The 19,529-nt window shown below is 38.3% G+C and overlaps 1 protein-coding gene across 1 annotated transcript in view; it reads right to left on the bottom strand.

Annotated features, from left to right (window-relative positions):
* Nucleotides 1-19,529, bottom strand: part of LOC139602408 (uncharacterized) — a 180,274-nt gene that overhangs the window by 45,903 nt on the left and 114,842 nt on the right. The window contains exons 16-18 of the mRNA XM_071452252.1: nt 9,575-9,799; nt 7,492-7,744; nt 3,930-4,093 (exon numbers count right to left, since the gene is read on the bottom strand). Coding sequence (XP_071308353.1) covers nt 3,930-4,093; nt 7,492-7,744; nt 9,575-9,799 — 642 coding nt within the window. The remainder of the gene's footprint in view (nt 1-3,929; nt 4,094-7,491; nt 7,745-9,574; nt 9,800-19,529) is intronic.

The raw sequence follows: 19,529 nt of genomic DNA, 5'->3' as shown, positions 1-19,529 counted from the left end.
TTACATCAGCTCTACATCACACCTTACAGTGCTCACAGAAAGTGCAGAGCAGCACACTCAACAAGTTAGTTGCTTAGTACAATTTCGCCCACAGTTGAGATTTAGCATGGAACAGAAATAAGGAGATGCACCAACAGACGATTTTTCAACTTGATCTCGGGAGGAGCTTTAGCTCTCTCTTCAAAGGGGAATGTGTACCTCAGGGTCAAGGACCATATCCAAGAGTTTCTGTGATGAAGTAGCTATTCTGATCCCAAAATCTGGCAGCCTGACTCAACATCAGATTAAGAATTTATATCTCAGGCTTTGCTGCAAAGGTTCTCTCTGTACTTTTTTCCCCACCCTTCTTTTTTGAAACATTCCTTTTTGAAGCTGCAGCCCTAAATTTGCTGTAGTTTCCAAGATGCCATTTTGGGATTCTCTTATCAAAAGGGGACAGCAGGTGGAAGATCATGTAATCAAGATGTAGGTAGTCTGGGAATATAAACAAACTGGCTATCAAGAAATAATAGAAAATGCTCTAAATGTGTGAAATACAAATCAGTGCTAAAGCAGAGTAGGATACTAAAGTAGTAACACACTACAGAAGAGATTATTTTTTATAAACAACTAATATCCTTTATGTAATAATTTACCAAATTCCACAGTATTTTTAAATAAAAAGTTTTTCTCTTAATCTCTGGATCAACATCAGATATTCTTTCAATGCAATAGATATATTTTTGGAAGAACTGATTCATAATTTAGAATTACCTTGTGCTTGGTTGAAAAACTAGCAATTAAGCTGGTGGACTTTCTGACCTTCTGCTTATGTTGAACCAATATTACTCTATGGTGTTTGTGTTTGACATTCCAGGTCAGTAGTTTAAATTGTTTGCCACTTGTCTTGCTAAACAAGAGAAAGACCTTGCCATTTATTTAAGCTCACTTAATGCAACATTCTTATTTCAAATTAAGTAAAATTTAATGCAGTTAAATTACTGTCTATTTGCTGCCATAAACATTTTCTATATGAAGATTTTAAGCACATGGTTATAAACACTATAATTAACTTTGAATTAATTAAGAATCATGAAGCCTGTCTTTCAGCTTTGTTCCTTTTGTCCAAAAGTACTCAGCCTGCTCCTGTTACCTGCTTTAATTTCTTTTCTTTGGCATAAAAACTCATAAAACACTTCTTATATCTTAACATACTTTGTTATAAGCATGAGAGTAGTTATTTTTATTGCTAATACAATAGAAGAAACAAAACACAGATTATGTTTTCTAGACATATGAGAACCAGTATAATAGTCTACAGGTTCATTTATTTACCTATCAGAAAAAGCAGTAAACATTGAAATTATTTCCTACCAAGAATCTGATTAAAAAATGGGCTTTTCAAAGAATTACATAAACCAAAAATTAAAGGGTAGTTTTAGTGGTTTAAAACAATTTATTACATCTTAGCTTGAGCCTTTCTCATCCTTTTTTGGAAAACCACCATTGAAAATACAAAACCAGCTTTGCTATTAACACTGAAACGTGTAGATTTCTGAAGCTTTTCCCTGAAAAATGTTTCAATACCAGGAAATTCAGATGCTTTCCACAGACACTTTTCGTTCAGACGGGTCTGCATTTTCTCACAGTGCAGAAAACATTTCACCAACAAACTCCTGTCTGTTTCTAATATCTGGTAGAATTAAAAGGAAGAAATTGCAACCAATGCCTCTTCATGGTACAAAAAAGTAATTAGAATATCTCTCCATGCTATTTGTACTACATTCTTCCAAGACAAGCATGGGGAATCAGATTTATTGAAGTATTTTGGTTTATAAAGACACAAGTAGATACTATTTAACCCCTGCCCATTATTTCATTAGCTTCCTGGCTGTTCACCAGTGCTGCCATGAAGTTTTCTAGCTGTGGCAGAAACAGACACTTCCCCTGCTTGCTTTGGTGGTATTGTGGGTTCAGTGTTCTTATCCTTTCTTTTACACACTGTCAAAACCCTTCAGTTTAATGGCAAACTGCTGAGTAATCCAATAAACAGCACCTCCTCCATCCAACAGCCAAAGTCTCCCCTGTGGATTGGAGTCTTCAGGCACAGAAGGTATCCCTCAATATTTATATTGGCTTACCTTCCAAGAGAAAAATGTGGTGGATGCTTATTTAAAAATATATGTTTTCTGTGCTGAGCAACATTCCACTTGAATGTATTTGAGATATGGCATCTGAGAAATATTCACACAAAGGGATGCTACTGCCCTGGCAGTGTAGTATTACTTATTCTCTTTTGAAAACAAATGCTGTTATGTCCAAATTCAGGAAATAGTGTTATGAAATGCAGAGGTGTTGTCCTTAAAAGCATTTTTAAATGTTTTAATTCTGTCTTTATTAGGCTGACAGTGTGCTGCTCAAGAGTCCTACCTAGGTCCAAGTTTCCCATGGTGTTGGCTGTAAATTTTCAAGGAAGAGAAACTTGATACAATTGCAGAAGCTCATTTTATAATTTTACTCAGCACAGACTCCAGTATTCAAAATGTTTCCTTTTGTTATCAAGCAAAGAACTTCAAAGACCTTATGCACTGTAACAGACTTTGTTATCTTCCCTTTGCTTTTGTACTTTGCTATGAATCATTTTTAAAATGTGTTGTGCTAAGACAACTTTTTTCCCCCTAGTAACATTATTCCCCCACCCCTTTATTGGAAAACATTACAGGAAAATTGATCCAGAAGGAAAGATACCTTTGATGATCTTGCACCTGTTCCCCAGACAACGAAGATGTTGGTAATATTCTCATAAAAACCTGCCTTACAAATGTTTTAATTTAAATTAATTTTCCTGAGTAATAAACGACAGCAGCTAAAACTTACGAAGCTATTCAAAACTATTAAGTCAATGATTAAGAAGGCATTAACGTCTCAAAAACTAATTAACTAGACTGCCAGTACATTGGAGTTGTGTACAGCTCCCAGGAACGTAGGAGCTCTGAAATATTTCGCAGAAATTTAGATTGCCATTTATCTTTTTCTGCCTGCTGCAACAGAGTTTGTGGCAGGGGGACCGAGGGATGATACAGTAAGGTGGAGGGCATATGTGAGATTTTCTGTTCTTACACCTGCCTGCATCTTGCCTTTGCACGTGGCTTTTTTGTTGGTGCTTGCCAGTGTTCATCACTGGGTGAATTGAAGGCAGCACAAAATCCCTGCTGCATTATAAACAACTCACTTATAAAAAAATATACACTTTTTCATTCAATATATTTGACAATCTATCTAAATAATTTTCAGTGTCCCACACCTGTCCCTATTGACTGCACAGCTAATGGTTCTACTAGAAAGCTGGCAAGAAAGATAGTTGGCCAAATGTCATGAGGAACTGAGTTTAGAAAATGAGCTTATGTCATGGAAACATTATTTGGATTAAATCTTGTCATGATGACTCAGTCACAAGTCAAAAATCCTGTATCATCAAAAGCCTGTAAGGCTCTGGAAGCCACTGCAGATTCAGAGATTTTGCACTTCATATCATATGTAGCTTTCTGAAATTGTTCCTATTTCTCACAAACCTCCTTCTTGTAAGGTAAAGACAACATCTTTGAAAGTACCTAAATGAAAGGTACAAACACTTTACAGCTTAAGCCCTTTCATAGGCACAATTGTCTGAAGCCAAAGAAGCAGAGGCTTCTAGAATCTATGAAAAATCATTATATCAGTTGTGTTCCTGTTGGGAAATAAGTGACTCTCTCTCTCTGACTTGCTGTGCCCATCAATCCCAGTGCATTAAAAGTTAAGCAGGAGGAAACCCCTCCTTGATTATCTGCAGTTCTGGTCTCTTCTGGGTGTGTGACACTGATACATCTTTTTTGATGTCACCTTATTTTATCTAACAGGAAAAGAGGCATGAACCTAAGTTCCTAAGGAAATAATGAGATTAAGAGACATACCTTAAAAAATACAGGTACAACACTGTTGATGAGATCATAAACAGGATGATATAAAGCATCACAGTGATTAAGGCGCCAGGAACTCCTGACTCCCCTGCTCTTAGAAACACCCAGGAGAGTTTTGCAGCATCAGCAATGGGTGTCTCTACGCTGTTCCCAAATCGCTGTCATGGAGAAAAAATCAACATAAGAAAATGTCACACCTGATTAGAACATGAATCTCTGTACAATAAGGATTTAAATGTAATTTGTGGGGCACACAGTCTGAAACTTAGGAGTCTGCTAGATAGAATTTGAAATTAAACACAGGATGCAAAATAAGCTATTTTCTAGCTTATTTTAGTACAATTAAAATCTACCATATAGAGATGGCTTATTGAGCAAAACTCATGTCACAGTAAAAATGCTTGAAGTGAAATCTCTCAATGTATTTCAGGACAAGTGGCAGGGCAGAAGGCTGAAATTTGCCTTCATGCAGTGACCAAGGAGGTATAATATTGAATTACTTATTTTCCAAAAATCTATTATTTTCCTTTTTTTATCTTTTTTCCCTCATATCTAGTTCTTAAGAACTAGCTACTGTATTGACATATTATTGCCCTCTGCTGGATCAATTTAGAAGAATTCAACTACATATCATGGGTCTTCTACTGCTCAGAACTAAAATAAATTCTTCTCTCCCCTTTTGCCTTTTTAAAGTCACACAGTGACAGCCATATCCATATTAGATCATGTTGACACGTTTTGCAAGGATGTGAAACTGCACCACCAAAGCATCCAGAGTCCATCATTTAGAGAGGATCTGTGACCTTTAGGCTTCAAGAAATCTGCACCTTTCTGAGCAACTTGGCTAGATTAACCCTTAAGAATTGTCCTAACTTTCTGCACTTTTCTGACTGCCTTGGCAATGATGTGCATAGTAAAGGAAGGACAGCTACAACTCCAGCTATTGAAGGACTGTGATTCTTGAGTATATTTTTGTTCTCTCTTTACCATTTGCAATGCTACTAGGTTTCTGTCAGGGAAATTGAAGTTCCCAGGAGAGTGGTAATGACATATAAAGACAAGCCACATATTTATTACAAAAAGAATTAAATACTCTGGTTCTCTTCTATCTCCCTGTCCCATCTTCTCTTCTTGGGGAAAAAAAAGTAAAAAAACCAAAGTTGGCTGCTGCCGCTGCTTTCTCACTGAAGCAACTGTCTACCAAGGAAAATCCTCTGCACAACAGTCACGTCCTGACATTCCTCCAGAGAGGCAAAAGGCTGAATGGCAAATAAGAATCAATTTCGCTCTTATCCAAGAAATTCTCTCTGGCAAGCAAAAGTGGCGTGGGAGAACTTTACTTCTCTGTACTTTTTTTCTAACAAAGGTACTCTGTCAATGTGTATACCTTCTGTGGTCCTCAAAGACATGATTCAAGAAAGGTGTCTTCATTTTAAATAGCTTAAACAATATTTGTCAACATCTCTCTCAGGTACTCATCACACCACCACATGTGGTGGTCATGTGAGCCTTTTGCAGTGACTCCTGTTTTTCACAATGACACGCATCCATGTGGCCAAGGAGGTGTTATTGTTTTCTGCATTTTGGAAGCCACAGACAGACAAAGTGAGTGAGGTCCCAGGAAAGCTCTGACAAAACACGAACTTGAACTGCATGGGAATGTTTCTTATCCCTGAAACATCCTTCTACAAGCTGACAGTAAATGAAATTTGAAATAACACTTTTGACACAGCATTTTGGATGATGACTTGAAACCCCCCAAATATGCAACTGCTCTCTAGCCTTTCCTTAACAATAGAAAACATTAGTTAGTAAACACAGAAACCTTTGTCTCCAGGGCTATCTGTCATCTTTCATAAGTATTAAGGCCATTTTGAATACTAAAATACATTCTAGCACTAAAATAACTCATATTACCACAATACAATATTTTAAAAAGGCTTGATCTAAAATAGATTGGCAAGCAAATCTGAAATAGCAGCTGAAAGAATGCCAAGAGAAAAAATATTACAAATGCAATAATGAAAACACATGTAAGAGATATAGTTTCATTTTGGAAAGGATACATACAGTATATTGTGTAATATTTGAACAAATGAGTTTCTACCAAAGATAATCTTGGTGGGTAAGACTGCCAAATTTTCAATATGAAGTACAGAGAAGTGTGTGCATTTTTAACACTTTAATGAAAAACTAAGTTATTTTACTTGTATCTCACGTTTCCCCCAACCAAGTGCTATTTGAAATTGATAAGTAATCCAGTCTGTGTAGAACTGAGGATAATTCCACTGAAGTCAATGGCAACGATTTTTTCAATGCAAGTGTGGGAAAGATAAGGCAGACCTTGTCCTCTCTTCCAGTTTTTATTAATACACCAGTATTAGAGGGCATAAAAAATCCATTTAAAAATTTCAGCATTCCTAGCCTGGTTGTTGAGGAAATTAATCTTTTTCTTTTAGGAAAAAAAAAATCTTAATCTGAATAATTACAATTAAAATTCAATACTGTGCAAATTTTACATCATGGAATTTAAAAATAAATAAATAAATGCAGGCTGCCCAAGTGAAAACCAGAGAATGTTGCCACATGCTTAAAGTATTGCAATTACCTCTCAAGTGAGCACAAATTAAATTTCTTGAAGAGCTGAATTTTAATTTTCAAAACCACTGCAATGGAAAATATTGTGTAAAGAGTGAAAAATCACCTGCAGAGCACAGGTTAGACGATGAAGAGCTAAGAGACCTGAGAAAACCTGATCCACAAAACACCTGTAGATCAGTGCTTCATCTGGAGTGAGTATCAGAAATATAGATGACTTTGAAAGACCAGCAGGAGCAGAAGAGGAGCAATACCACAACCCAGAAAAGCTCTCAGCATCCCGCAACCATTGAAAGGAGCCTGTGTCACATACACAGTGAGACCCAAATTTGAAATTTGTGGTCTGGGATACTGGGCTTTATCTTTGATGTGATAAAAGTCTGCAGCCACCCAAGAACAGCTGGGCTACACAGCCCATACACAGGCACAGATAGAGTTGGGAACTTTGCTCTCCTGTTTTTACATATGATGAAACTCTCTCCTGAAATATGTCAATCTTTCAATCTCACAAGTCTTTTTAGGTGTGCCAGTAAATTATATTAACCACCTTGCATGTCAGAGAAGTGCATGATAACCTCCATATTTTTCATTTTGTCTGTTTCAATGCTTAGAAAAGTCTGAAGCGTTAATAATCAGGATTGCTCATTAAACCATGCCCATTAACATCCAAAATTGCAGTAATTCTTTTCAAAGCAGATGCAATCACTCCAGCAGTGGATTTACTTTCTTATCTCCAAATATGGCTTGTACAGTGCTCTTAATTTTATGCAGAAACACAGTGACTCCATTAGATGAGAATTTTGTTAATAAAAAGGTAATGTATAACATTATTATTTAATTTCTTTTTAACTTTCATGTTCCATTGCCAGGGGTGGATTTTCATATTTTTCAGTGATTCACTGAATAAAACAAACTTCTACGTCAAGTTCTCATGTCCAAGTTATTTTAAGTGACTCACCCCCAGGAATGAATCCACTACAAACACTGCCAAGGGGTCTAGCATTGTCCATAGTCCCATAGCTATGATAAACTTTGACAAGAAGGAAGGGAATGAGTCAAACAGCTGCTGACAGCCCCAACTCATCAGGACCATGAGAAGCAGCACTGCGTTCAAGGTTAGGGGTCCCACCACAACCATGGCCAACTCTTCACTGGTGTGCAGCAAGGAGTTCTGGTAGCACAATTCCACAGTGTGAGGGAAGAGCTGGAATCTGTAAACAAGCAAAAGGAGAGCATTTGTCTGTGCTCCTGAGCAAGCCATTGAAAGGATCAGGCGTGTTGAATTGTAAAGTTGCATTCTTATCACAACACTCTGACCAAAAACTCTATGAAGCTAGTCAGAAAAAAAAACCTTTCTCCTCCTCCTCCTGTCTCTGCATCCTTGGATCCCCTCTGACTCTCAGTTTACATACAGGCTCTAGGAATTGTTCAGGAAAGGGTATAGGAAGGTGTTACCTCCCTGACCCACCAACATGAGCACAGGCCCCAGGAGCTCACCCATCTCTGCACAGCAGCACCTTTGGGCACTGCACAAAGCAGCAAATGTGCTGTAGAAGACATAGCTAAAAGTTAGCATGCCTAAAGTGATTGGAAATGTCCCTCTCACCACCATGAGATGGTGGGATTTGCAAAGCTCATACCATGAGCAAGTTTACTGGCACTGTAAGAGACAGGAACAGCATGGCATTGTGAGCTACACACAGATTATGAAATTTGAGGCAAAAATTTCAGTCCTATTGAAATGGCTTAAATTCTGCTCCTAACTAAAGGTGAAGTGGTTTGATTCTCACTCTGTTCCCTACTTGTGAGTGCCACCACTACATTTGGTAGGACTAGAGAGTGCTCAGCTCAGTCTCATTGTTCAGGCACACAGTTACAGACTGGGATGCTGATCCAGGGCATTTTGGCTTGAGACCATTATCCTTTATCTAGCTGACTGCCTGGGACAGCTGTGACTAGTGGCTTTGAACATGACCACCACTCTCTCATGCATTGCTTCCTTCTGTTGAGTTCCCTTTGTTTTCACAGACTCTCGATGCTTGGCCTCCCAGAAGTTTTAGCGCCAGCTGGCTAAGTTGACAGGGGCTGTGCAAGGCCAGAAGTGAGAGATGGCTGGCTTTGCATTAAGATCTAGAAGACAACCTTAACAATACCCAGTACTTCCAGAGTCTGCTCAGACACCTTGTTCAAATTTCAGTCAATAATCAATACCACTACCACACCAGACATAGGTCAGAGAGTTACGGGCTACTGGTCCACACTGACTGATTCAGGTTTATGTGATCCTTTAAGGTGAATAAAAGAAAAAAAAGGTTTCTATCAGAGAAATATTTCCTTTCCTAAGCATGATGGAACCTTTTTGCTCTGTAAAACCCTTCTCTACCACACAGAAACATGAATAGAGTCAGGTATTTATCACCTAGTGGACTTGTACTCCATCTTTGGGTTTTTTCATGCCAGGTAATGACAAGCAATGATTTTCCTGCAACACTCTAGAGAGATCTAATTCCTGAGCTAAAGTTAATGTATTATACAGTTAAAATATGTCAACTCATTGCAGTACTCACAGTAAAACTGATATATCAAAGTTAAATTCTTATAAGTATTTTACTCATAGATCACTTTGGTAGCATGAAATATGATTTAAATGTTTCTTCAGTTTTGTGCACTCCTTAGGCACTTTGAAATACTTTATCCAAAGTGATAAATTAATCTTCTGGAAGATACATAATCTGCTGAGTATCTCAGACGGGAGAGAGGTAGGCATGACACAAGATTCACAAATGGACACGTCATGTTCTGTGTTTAAAGTTTACATTACTAACACCATCACCTGATATGCACATTTGAATATCAGATCACTGGACTCTGGATGCAGTCCTTGTTCTATTAGTTTCTGCAGGGGCTCCTATCAGAGCTTGCATGTTGAGCTCTCAGCATGAGCCTTAGCCATCAGTTCTCCTCATAGCGCAAACGACCTGCTTTGAATCAAGCTATTTGGAGAAATATCCTTACAGAGAAAAGAGGACAGCAGGACTTACTTTGCAACAGGAACTGAGATGGCCCAAAGGAAGAGCCACTGGCTCAAATAATGCAGGTAAAGTCTCAGGAACCAAAGCACAACCACCAGCAGTGCAAGCAGCCAGAAGTCCCTGGAGCGCCAGCGTGTGGCTCCCAGCTCTGAAAAGGCCACGTACACCACGAAATGGAAACGCTCCACAGCCTGCCTGGACAGCTTCACATCAGCAGCAGCAGCAGAGCGGCAGCTAGAGATGCATGGAAACAAAACAAAGAGTCATTCCTAAAAGCACATAAGAAGAAGCAGTTGCAGAGTCCTGCTGTACAGGTTCAGATAATGAAGCACAGGTTCTGATAGCAACTTTGATTAAACAATGCACCTGACATTAAAAACAAAAAAAAAAAAAAGTTTTTTTCACGGCAGTCTAGGTGAGAGGTGGCTTCCTCCCAGAAATCACGCCGCCACTTTTAAAAGGACAACAAATCACATTTAAAACAAAGGTTTTAAAAGCCTTTTGGTTTCATTTTTATTTTAATTTTTCTCACAAATTGTTCTCTGAGGAACACTTTATCTCTTGTTTTCCTTCTGAGAAAATGGTAAAAGAACTTGTCATATTTGTACTGAAAAGTATTAATTTTACTGAAAACCTGTGAACAGCTTTTTGGCATTTGGTAAGGGCACTTCAGTCAAAATATTTCAGGACACAATGTGGGATAAAACTTCTCTTTAGTTTCAAGTAAAAGAGAAAATAGAAAGGAACTTTCACTGTAAAGGATTCTGCTACTGAGTGTGGTGTGATTTTCCCTTTAAGCTAATTACTGTAGTGCTTCAAAGGAGGTGGAGGGAGGAAATGAGATGCCAAGATGCAGCCTTTGCATTATGTTTCTCAGAAACAGGAGTCTCTCAGCTGATTCAAAGCTGAAAAGACAGTAGCTTCTTTGACCTTTTAAAACTTCTAAATGCTATGCTTATTTCCACTGATTTAAATGACTAAGCAGCTGAGATGCACAACTCTAGGACTTAATATGATGTCATCATGCTCAAACTCTTATTTAAATTGATTAAGGCTTCTGAAAGTTCAGAAATATAAAGGTCTTTTTGTGGAAGAAAACATGCTGGCTTTTTAAACTGTAGCATGTGACTGAAGAAGAAGCAGCAGATGTACTTGCACTGTATTTCATGCTTTTTTTAAGAACATTCCTGTCTACACATATTTCTTAAGTAGCTGTGTACATCTCTTTCTCCAGCAGTCACAAAAAGAACTGTGAATAGCAATAGAGAAGAAACTTAAAAGGTTTCTACATTTAGTCTAGGTTTGAATGAGAAGGAAAAACAAACCCACCCAAATCTGCCAGCCATAAGGCTGGATTTTGAGACCAGCCTTGGCATCATGTTACTCCTGATACTCAGTGTTGAGCAGGATGCATGTGGAGGAGATGGCAGGCTGTCAGCCAGCCCCTTTACTCATGAGAAGGTTCAGGCTTTAGTTACATGGTTGGAGAAGGAGAGGACGAGAAATTGTCAGGGGCACAGCACCAAAAAGCAGGGTTTGGGTCACTAACGGCCTCAAGCACAAATAACTATAACTTCTCACAGAAAGATCTGCTTGGGCTGAGAAAGCTGATTCTTGCAGTGACTGTAGGTTGATCTGTCAGGGGTTTTGAAGGTTTTTTCAAGTTATGTAGTCCATTTTGCTTATGTCCTAATCAGCCACAAAGTCCTGCTTTAGAGAAGGGCCACATCATGGATGACCTTCCTCATGTTGTAATTATTTGCCCACAGCAGCCTGCAGGAACATCACAACACTTTTCATTAACATTATGAATTCATAGTCTAGGCTTGTGTGAGAAAGAGACAAAGAAAAATGTAAAATGAGAAATATAATTGACTGTGGTATTATACTACAATAACCATGGAATTCTAAATGTCCTGAACTCTGCAGCTAGATTGCACTACACTTCCTTTCATATAAAGAAATTTTTGTCATCCTTAATAGCTTCCATCAAATTTACTCTTAAAGTATTCACTCTTTGAGAAAAGTTAATAGAGCAGGATTAACCACACTGTATTTTAGTTAGACCAAATAGTTTATTTGTAAAAAAACAAAAAAAAAGAAAAAAAAAAGGAAAAAATAATACTCTTAGCTCATAATACTCATCCTTCATCAAACAAGCAGAATTACATAGACGTTCCATCCAGCCTCACCCATGTCAGAAATCCACATCCTACAGGGATCACTGCCAATCTTCATCTCTGTGCCAAGAGCACAAGTAACCATGTATATTTCAAAAAAAAATTTGGATTTAGTTCAACATTTCATTTTATGTAAGAATCATCTACTATTAGGTCATGTAGTCTCAATTTACTAATTGGAGCTACTTCTAAATAAGCAACACCACAACAAAATATTCAATGGACAACCTGTAAAACATTTCAAGAACATAAATCCTTCCTCCAACCCAACACACAAACAGAGAAGGAGGGCACACAGCTCAGAGCACTGAAATTAATCAATCCTTTTTCATTCAAGGCAGTGCTGGAGCACCAGGAATAGTGAAAACCCTTGGTAACCAAAACCATTGGTTGGGAAGGTGAGTAAAGCCCTTGCTCACTGCAGCATGACCTCCCAGGGCAATCAGTACTTTCACAGGAGCTCCATGAACTCACTTGCTCCAGCTCTGTCACTCGCTGTGTGGAAGGTGCTTCTGTACACAGTGTGAGGACACCATACAAAGTGTGCCTATGGAACTTCCCTAAGGTTTAGGCAGCAATGAAAATAATATGTGCTTCCATCACTCCATTGCTCCACACACTACTCCCACTTCCAAGAGGTCAAAAGAGAACTGATGTCTTCCCCGGTGTCATCCCTGCTGAGATGCTGACTCTGTCAGCCACGGGAATCCAGCTGCTCAACAAATTTATAAATGAAAGTAGAGAAATTCAGAATGTGCTCACATATCAAACCCAAAAGCCTTCCACAGAAAGACCTTTCCTAAATGAGCAGAGCAGCATTTATGATGACTTTCCTTAGTTACACCTTTCCTCTGAAAAAAGCAATAGCAGCCTAGAAACTCCACAGAAACCCAAGCTTGTTAGAAGTCAAAGAAATCCAGAAAAATATGTCCATTGGGTAGAATCAAATGACATTTGTTTTTATTTTTGTAACAGCAATTATCCTTTTTAAGACTTCATGATTTTCATCAAATGCCTTGATCACAATTTCCTGCTCTTAAATGGAAATTAAGCACTTATTTGTTTATCTTGTTGGAAGTCCAGATTCTGAATGTCATTTCTGTGCTCTAACCTTGGTTATATTTCCCAAGGTTATACCTTGACATGAGCACCATCAGCCAGTGGTAGAAACTGGTGGAAAATGTAGCCTACACAGTGACTCAGTGAAAGTCCCAGCCCATGACTGGAATATCTTCATTTACTTTAAAACAAATTCAGTTGGCCCCAACTTACTTGTGAGTTTCAGGAAACTGTTCCTGAGAACTCATTAATCATGCTGTAAGGCTGTTTACTGGTTGCCACTTCAAAACACTAGGCTTAAATGACCTCTCTTATTGACTTTTTTGAAAAATGAAGAAAGGAAGAGGCAGAAACATGAAATGAAATGCACCAAACAAGTGGAAACAGTCCCTTTAAATATTTTCGCTGGTGTTAGTAGTAAAAGCTTGGGGGTGGAGTGACAGTGCTGGCAGATACAGTTTTCAGAAGAGATTTATATAAAGTTGCTGTAGGGCAGAAAGCATGAGTATTACCTTTCAAAAACAAAATAACCCCTCCACCCACAAAAAAACCCAAACCTTAACCCTTGGGTGAAAACTATATAAAGTTCCAAATGAGAAGCCACTTGAGCAATGGATTTATCCATGATTCCTTGGATTACTGGTAAGTAATTTGGCTGAATGTTTTTGTTCTAGGGCATTAGTTTTGCATTTTTCCTTGGGAAATGCTGCAGTAACAAACAGCAGAGACCGAATTACCATAAAAGCAGGTCAATTATTTCTATGGAAATTGTTCAGAAGGAAAGAAACGATGCACAGATTCTCTTAAACTGCACTTGATGATGATGACAGAAAAGTAATGGCTGATAGAAGGCAGTGTGTACTGTTGGGTGACAGCTTTGTTGCTGACAAACTACGGTGAACATTTGTATAATGCACTGCAAGGCTGGCACTTAGAGCTGATGGCGGGGTACATCCTCAGCTGATGCAACCCTGCTTACTCCAGAGCTACACTGGTGCTCACCAACTGAGGTATTCAGGATCTATCCTGAATGTATCTATTATTTACATTGCGTAAAATAAGGCAAAATAAATGTTTCTTTGTCACCCATACAGACAGAGAAGATTTAAAGAGCCAATGCAGGCACAAATTAGTTTATGCAAATTACCTTCAGGGAATCATACACAGTCCTTACAGCCCAAGTGTCAGTGCAACATGTTTACTCAGCTCCCCACCACCACCCTAAATGGCAGGGTCCCTAAACTTAGTCCTTTATGGCTTATCAACAGAAATGAAGATGCAGGAAATGCTGCCCAGTGTTACTAAAATGAGATGTTATCACTTTCAGGGTAAAATCATACCTGTATCTGAAGGCACATCTAAAATTAGTACACTAATACATGTGGAAACCAGTTCAAAGCACCGCTGATGAAGCATGAGAAGAGAATATGCTTTGTTCCACTGTGCACAACATATACACATATATAAAACACATAATTTTATTATTGTTAGAAGGACTTTATTATTATTCCCTCTGCATAATAGTCTTCCTTTTCAAGGCTTGTATTCCATTACAAAGAAATTGTCTTTATCCCAGGCCGTATGATGATGACACAAATGACTTTGCCCAATAAGCCAACAGCAGAGCTGTGAACTGAGCTCTGCTGAGTTACAGTCCATTATTCTATCCACTGGATTCCTAATAAAATATTACTTTTTTGTTTATTTGTATGCAAAGTGAATATAACCAGGGAGAGCATTTGCCAAGGATGGAGGCACTGTTTTGTCCTAGCTCTTTCCAGGACACACCTATTCTTCCTGTTCTTCAGTTTGCAAGCAACCAAGAAAGCAGGTATCGCAAACAGTTACAAGAGCTACCTAGGGGCTATCTGCTGAGAGAGAGGTGACAAAAGACCTGAAGGGACATTAGGTAGCTCCTCAACATACAAATGCTCATAGGAGAATTTGACCTTCTACTTACTGAAAAACCCAAAGTCATGATATAGAAGGAATGCTGGAAATCATGGCACGTTTATTTTTCAGGTGCAGCTGTGGTGGGAAAAAGAAACTGCCAGAAGCAAAATCCAAAATCCAAAACCAGGGCTTTTAGGAATTAAACATTTGTGTGAAACAGGAAAAAAGAGTAATCCAATAACTGCAGTAATTGTTTTTCATTTATTGCAAAGAATATGACACAGGTACGTGACTGCACCTGTAAACACCCATGCTGCTCCACCAAGCTGGGGAGGAGGAGGCTGATGGTGGCTGCTCTCCTCCCAAGGTCCAGGCTGTGCCAGCTCATGGGAGACAGCCAGCAAGCAGTAAACTCTGGATCAGCTACATCTTAGGTGTGTTTGCATTACATGCATAGCCAAGAGCCAGAACAAACACGGCAGCTGAACTTTTCCCATAACACACTCCTGGGGTTATGTGCTGGCACAGCTGTAGCCTTGGAGGAACCACTATACTGGTTCCTATACTGGGTGGGGGCACACTCTGGGTCAGTGGGCCAAGAAATATTCATTAAAGAGGATGGGAAGAAAGTGCTGACAGATTCATATTGCTCTGGATATAACTGTGCTAGCCTGAAGATGGTGGACAGTCAGTTTTCAATATAAAAGAGTTTATGACAACAGAAAATTGGCAAAGAGCAGCAGATTCATGTCCTCAGCAGTCCCTTTACCCAACAGTGTTAGGCTGGCGGAGGAGCCCATCTCCTGACCTTAGCTAACTAAGAATTTCCTAAGGGAGTTAACTGAGACATTCACAAGAAGAGATTTCTTACCCAGCTGGGCAAGAAAGCATTGGACAAAAAAAGAATCACAAAATTTAATCAGAGTGGCAATAGTGCTGGAGGACAGTGTGGCTCCTTGTAGAGAGCTGGCAAAGCTTTGCACATTTCAGCTTTGAGCAGCATCTGACAATGACAAAGCAAAAATTACAAAAAACCAAATTATTATCATCATGGCTGCTGTTTAGGTAAGCAACTAAAACTTTGCCTATTTCATGCTTAACTGCATTTTCAAGAGCTTAGTGGCTTGGCAAAACAGTCTGGAAATCTTACAAGGACAGACTTTGTTAAAATATTCCAGGCTGGCTGCTTCCAGCTCTGGATGGGTACAAACATGAAGTGAAGAAATCGAGTGCAGTTTTCAGAACTTTTAAGCAGCTCTGTTTTTTATTTCATTCTAGAAAGGAACAAAAGGCAGAAGACAGCCTCTGTTATTCATCCTCATGACATGACTAGGCCAGTCAAGAAGCAAAAGAAGGCATGTAACTTCTCCCCTACTTATTGCCCTCTGACTGCTTTAAGTAAATAAGATGACAATGAATGAATGAGAAAAAGGCACAAACCACATAGGCGAGGATGCAAGATGTCAGAGGAAGTATAGCTCTCAAAAAAACCCCAGCATTATCTATAAAGCTGTTCACCCAGAAAATAATGCTGAATGCTCAATCTTGTGCATGAGCAATAAAACAGCATTTAGGACCTGGAGAAGAAGTTTACAGGGTCACATTCAAGCTTATCTCAGTTAAAAAATAAATTAAAGACTACAGGAAGTGAAATGCTGGACTTAAAACGTTTACAGACATTCAGGACAATCAAGATTTAAAAATTCTTGTTTATGTTAATAGGAGCATTGTACCCCATGCAGAAGAAAATAAATACATATATATTTGTAGGCAGTACTTGTGCCTAAGCTAGGAGAGTCCCCTGTACCTGATGTGTGGAACTGTTTTCCACCTTGACACAGAAAACCTCCCCAAGGACATTTGCTCTGTCTGGAGAAAAAATGCAATCTTCCTCCTGACCAAATACATATCTACTTCTGAGAGCCACTAAACACTCAAACACCATCTGTGAGCTGTGCATTCATCTGTAACACACCAATTTAGCTGGCAGGCCATTGGGAAACAAGACTCTGAAGTTGCCAAGTTAAAATGGCAATCCAGCCCCAGCTGAAACTCCACCAAGCAAACAGGTGACATTACCAAAAAACATTGTAGCAGAGAGAGATGAAACACCAAAATAAGAAACAGCCTTGTGGAATGGAATAATAGGTGGGGGGGAGGGAAAGGCACAGCTTTGATCTTTTCCATCCTGTGCTTAATTAGCAGCAGCATCACACTAGGAGCATGTACAGCTGGAGACAAACAGCCACCTTCCTTCAGTGAGAATCAACAGACTGGTGGCTGCGGTGGGCAGGGCAGGCACAAGACACACAGCACACCACAACTGATCCTCCATTTCTTTCTAAAGGTCTGGCCATACAGCAATGAAATTTCATCTCACACAAACACAGACAAGCCACGAGTCAAAACCCTTTGACTTCTGTCAGGTGTTCACAGCAACAGGATGAAACAAAAACTGAATTCCTGCAAGCATTGCTTCCCTTGCCACAATTAAATTGTATGTATGTAAGTGCTGGAGTTAGGGTGTCAGTTGTTAAACCAAATGCACCATTCAGTTCTTGTGCAGATTTATAATTCTTATGCACCGTAGGAATAGGTGGGTCTAAAGATAAAAAGAAAGAAAAAAAAGTTAATTTATAGTGTAAGCTTGTGCATAAAAATGCTTCTAAAACACCATTAGTGTTATTCCAGTCAGATCTCCAGAAGCTTCTGTACTGACCTGACAAAAATGACCTTTCTTTTTCATAGCAAATTTACAAGGAAGAACTAGGCAGAAAAAAAAAATGGCTGGAGTCTGTGGGAACAATGAAGCATGTATTTAGAGAAATCTTGACATTGGAAATTATTTTTTTACTCTATATCAATTTGAGCGTTTTGATTTTTATCATTTTGTGCAGCAACGGTTCCACGAACAGAAGTGTTTGACTCAGGAATAGCCCCCATGAAGAGAATGAAGTAAGACATGACCCAGGTAACACCAATTAGAATACATTTAAAAATAAATCCCTGTAGATTTAACCATGGCCAGACTAGGCAATTCATGAAACTACAACAAAGTGTAATACATTAAAAAAAGACATCTCACAAACAGAAAATTGCTTGCAATGTTTAGAGTATTTACAAGGCATATATTTTCCACATAGACCTATAATAATTTTGGAAGAACTCTTCTTCACAGTTTGAGGAAAGAGAACAATCTCAGGTTTGTGCAGATGACTGATGCTACTACACTGCATATTACAAAAATGTTTTTGCTTTAATACAACATGTTTTCTCAAAGAAGTAAACCTGTGTTAGGCCATCTTAATTAAATCTTTAAGAGCCTTAAAAAGAAAGGACTTGTGTGCATGTACAGAATACTCTAGGACACTATTATATTTAAAACACCATTTACCAGTTATCTCAGAAAAAAAACACCATTAAACAGTTAGGTCAGAAAACTGAGATACTGTACAGATATCTTAAATTCAATTACATTATGAAAAACACAGTTTAGGAAATGTAAAATATTTTTAAAAGATCTTTGTAAACCCCACTGAAATTATGGTGGAAATTATCCATACAATTTAATGAAACAAAATGCATCACGTAATAACAGTATTAACTTTTTCTTTTCAGTTTAATGCTGTGTTATTATATTTGCTGCCTATTTTAGAAAGTAATTTGTGTTGATGGCTCTGGAGAAAAACCAAGCATTAAAGAACTAATTTAATTCCTTCTGAGCTATGTTCAATTCAAAAATACTTCTTTCAGAATGTCCCAGTACTGCAGAATCTGACTAGAAATCCACCTTGAACTATGTGCACTTTGACTAACTCTCTGCCCAAGGCAAAATGATCCTGCATTCAGCAGGGTTTTATCCCGGTCTTCTAAAGGACTTACACAGAATGTACCTGATATAACTGGACCAGAATGTCAACCATGATAAGAAATTATGATCAAGACATGGAGGATACATAATGAGAACCTTATCCATTTTACAGTGGACTGCTATTGGTGGGGGAGTACCTTTAGGGGGTTGTTTACAGAAATCAGGTCTTCTGCCTTTAAGAAAAAATAGAGAAAAGAAAAGAAAAGAAAAGAAAAGAAAAGAAAAGAAAAGAAAAGAAAAGAAAAGAAAAGAAAAGAAAAGAAAAGAAAAGAAAAGAAAAGAAAAGAAAAGAAAAAAGAAAAGAAAAGAAAAGAAAAGAAAAGAAAAGAAAAGAAAAGAAAAGAAAAGAAAAGATAGAGAAAAGAAAAGAAAAGAAAAGAAAAGAAAAGAAAAGAAAAGAAAAGAAAAGAAAAGAAAAGATAGAGAAAAGAAAAGAAAAGAAAAGAAAATAAAAGAAAAGAAAAGAAAAGAAAAGAAAAGAAAAGAAAAGAAAAGAAAAGAAAAGAAAAAAAGAAAAGAAAAAAAGAAAAGAAAAAGAAAAGAAAAAGAAGGAAAACTGTATAATTCCTTGTGCAGTGCTCTCCTTCCTACTTGTAATACTGTACGACACAAGGGATACTAGCTGTGTTTAAGGTGTTCAGGTAGTGTTATAGTAGGCTGCCTGGCTGCCTTTGGAAAGAAATTTCACAAATTTTCCTTCAGCGTGAAGACATAGCTTAAAACAGAAACTTAAAAATTGCTACAGCTTGTTTCTCAAAAATCAATGTGTGATTGCTAGCTGCACTGGGAGTTTGAGGGATATCCCCTTATCAGAGGCAATCTCTAGATAACATACTTTCCCCTATAGCCCATAGCTGCATGTAAGACATGACAAGACAAACGCCAGCTTCCTTTTCTGTTGGTGTCATCTATTGATCCAGTGAAATGCTCTTCATCTGAAACTTCCTTCCCAAAGGGGACA

Source organism: Agelaius tricolor, unplaced genomic scaffold (genome assembly GCF_023055355.1).
Source record: "Agelaius tricolor isolate 1412-34295 unplaced genomic scaffold, bAgeTri1.0.p SCAF_2, whole genome shotgun sequence".
In the NCBI taxonomy this organism is placed as follows: Eukaryota; Metazoa; Chordata; class Aves; order Passeriformes; family Icteridae; genus Agelaius; species Agelaius tricolor.
This window is presented reverse-complemented; position numbering and strand designations above follow the sequence as displayed.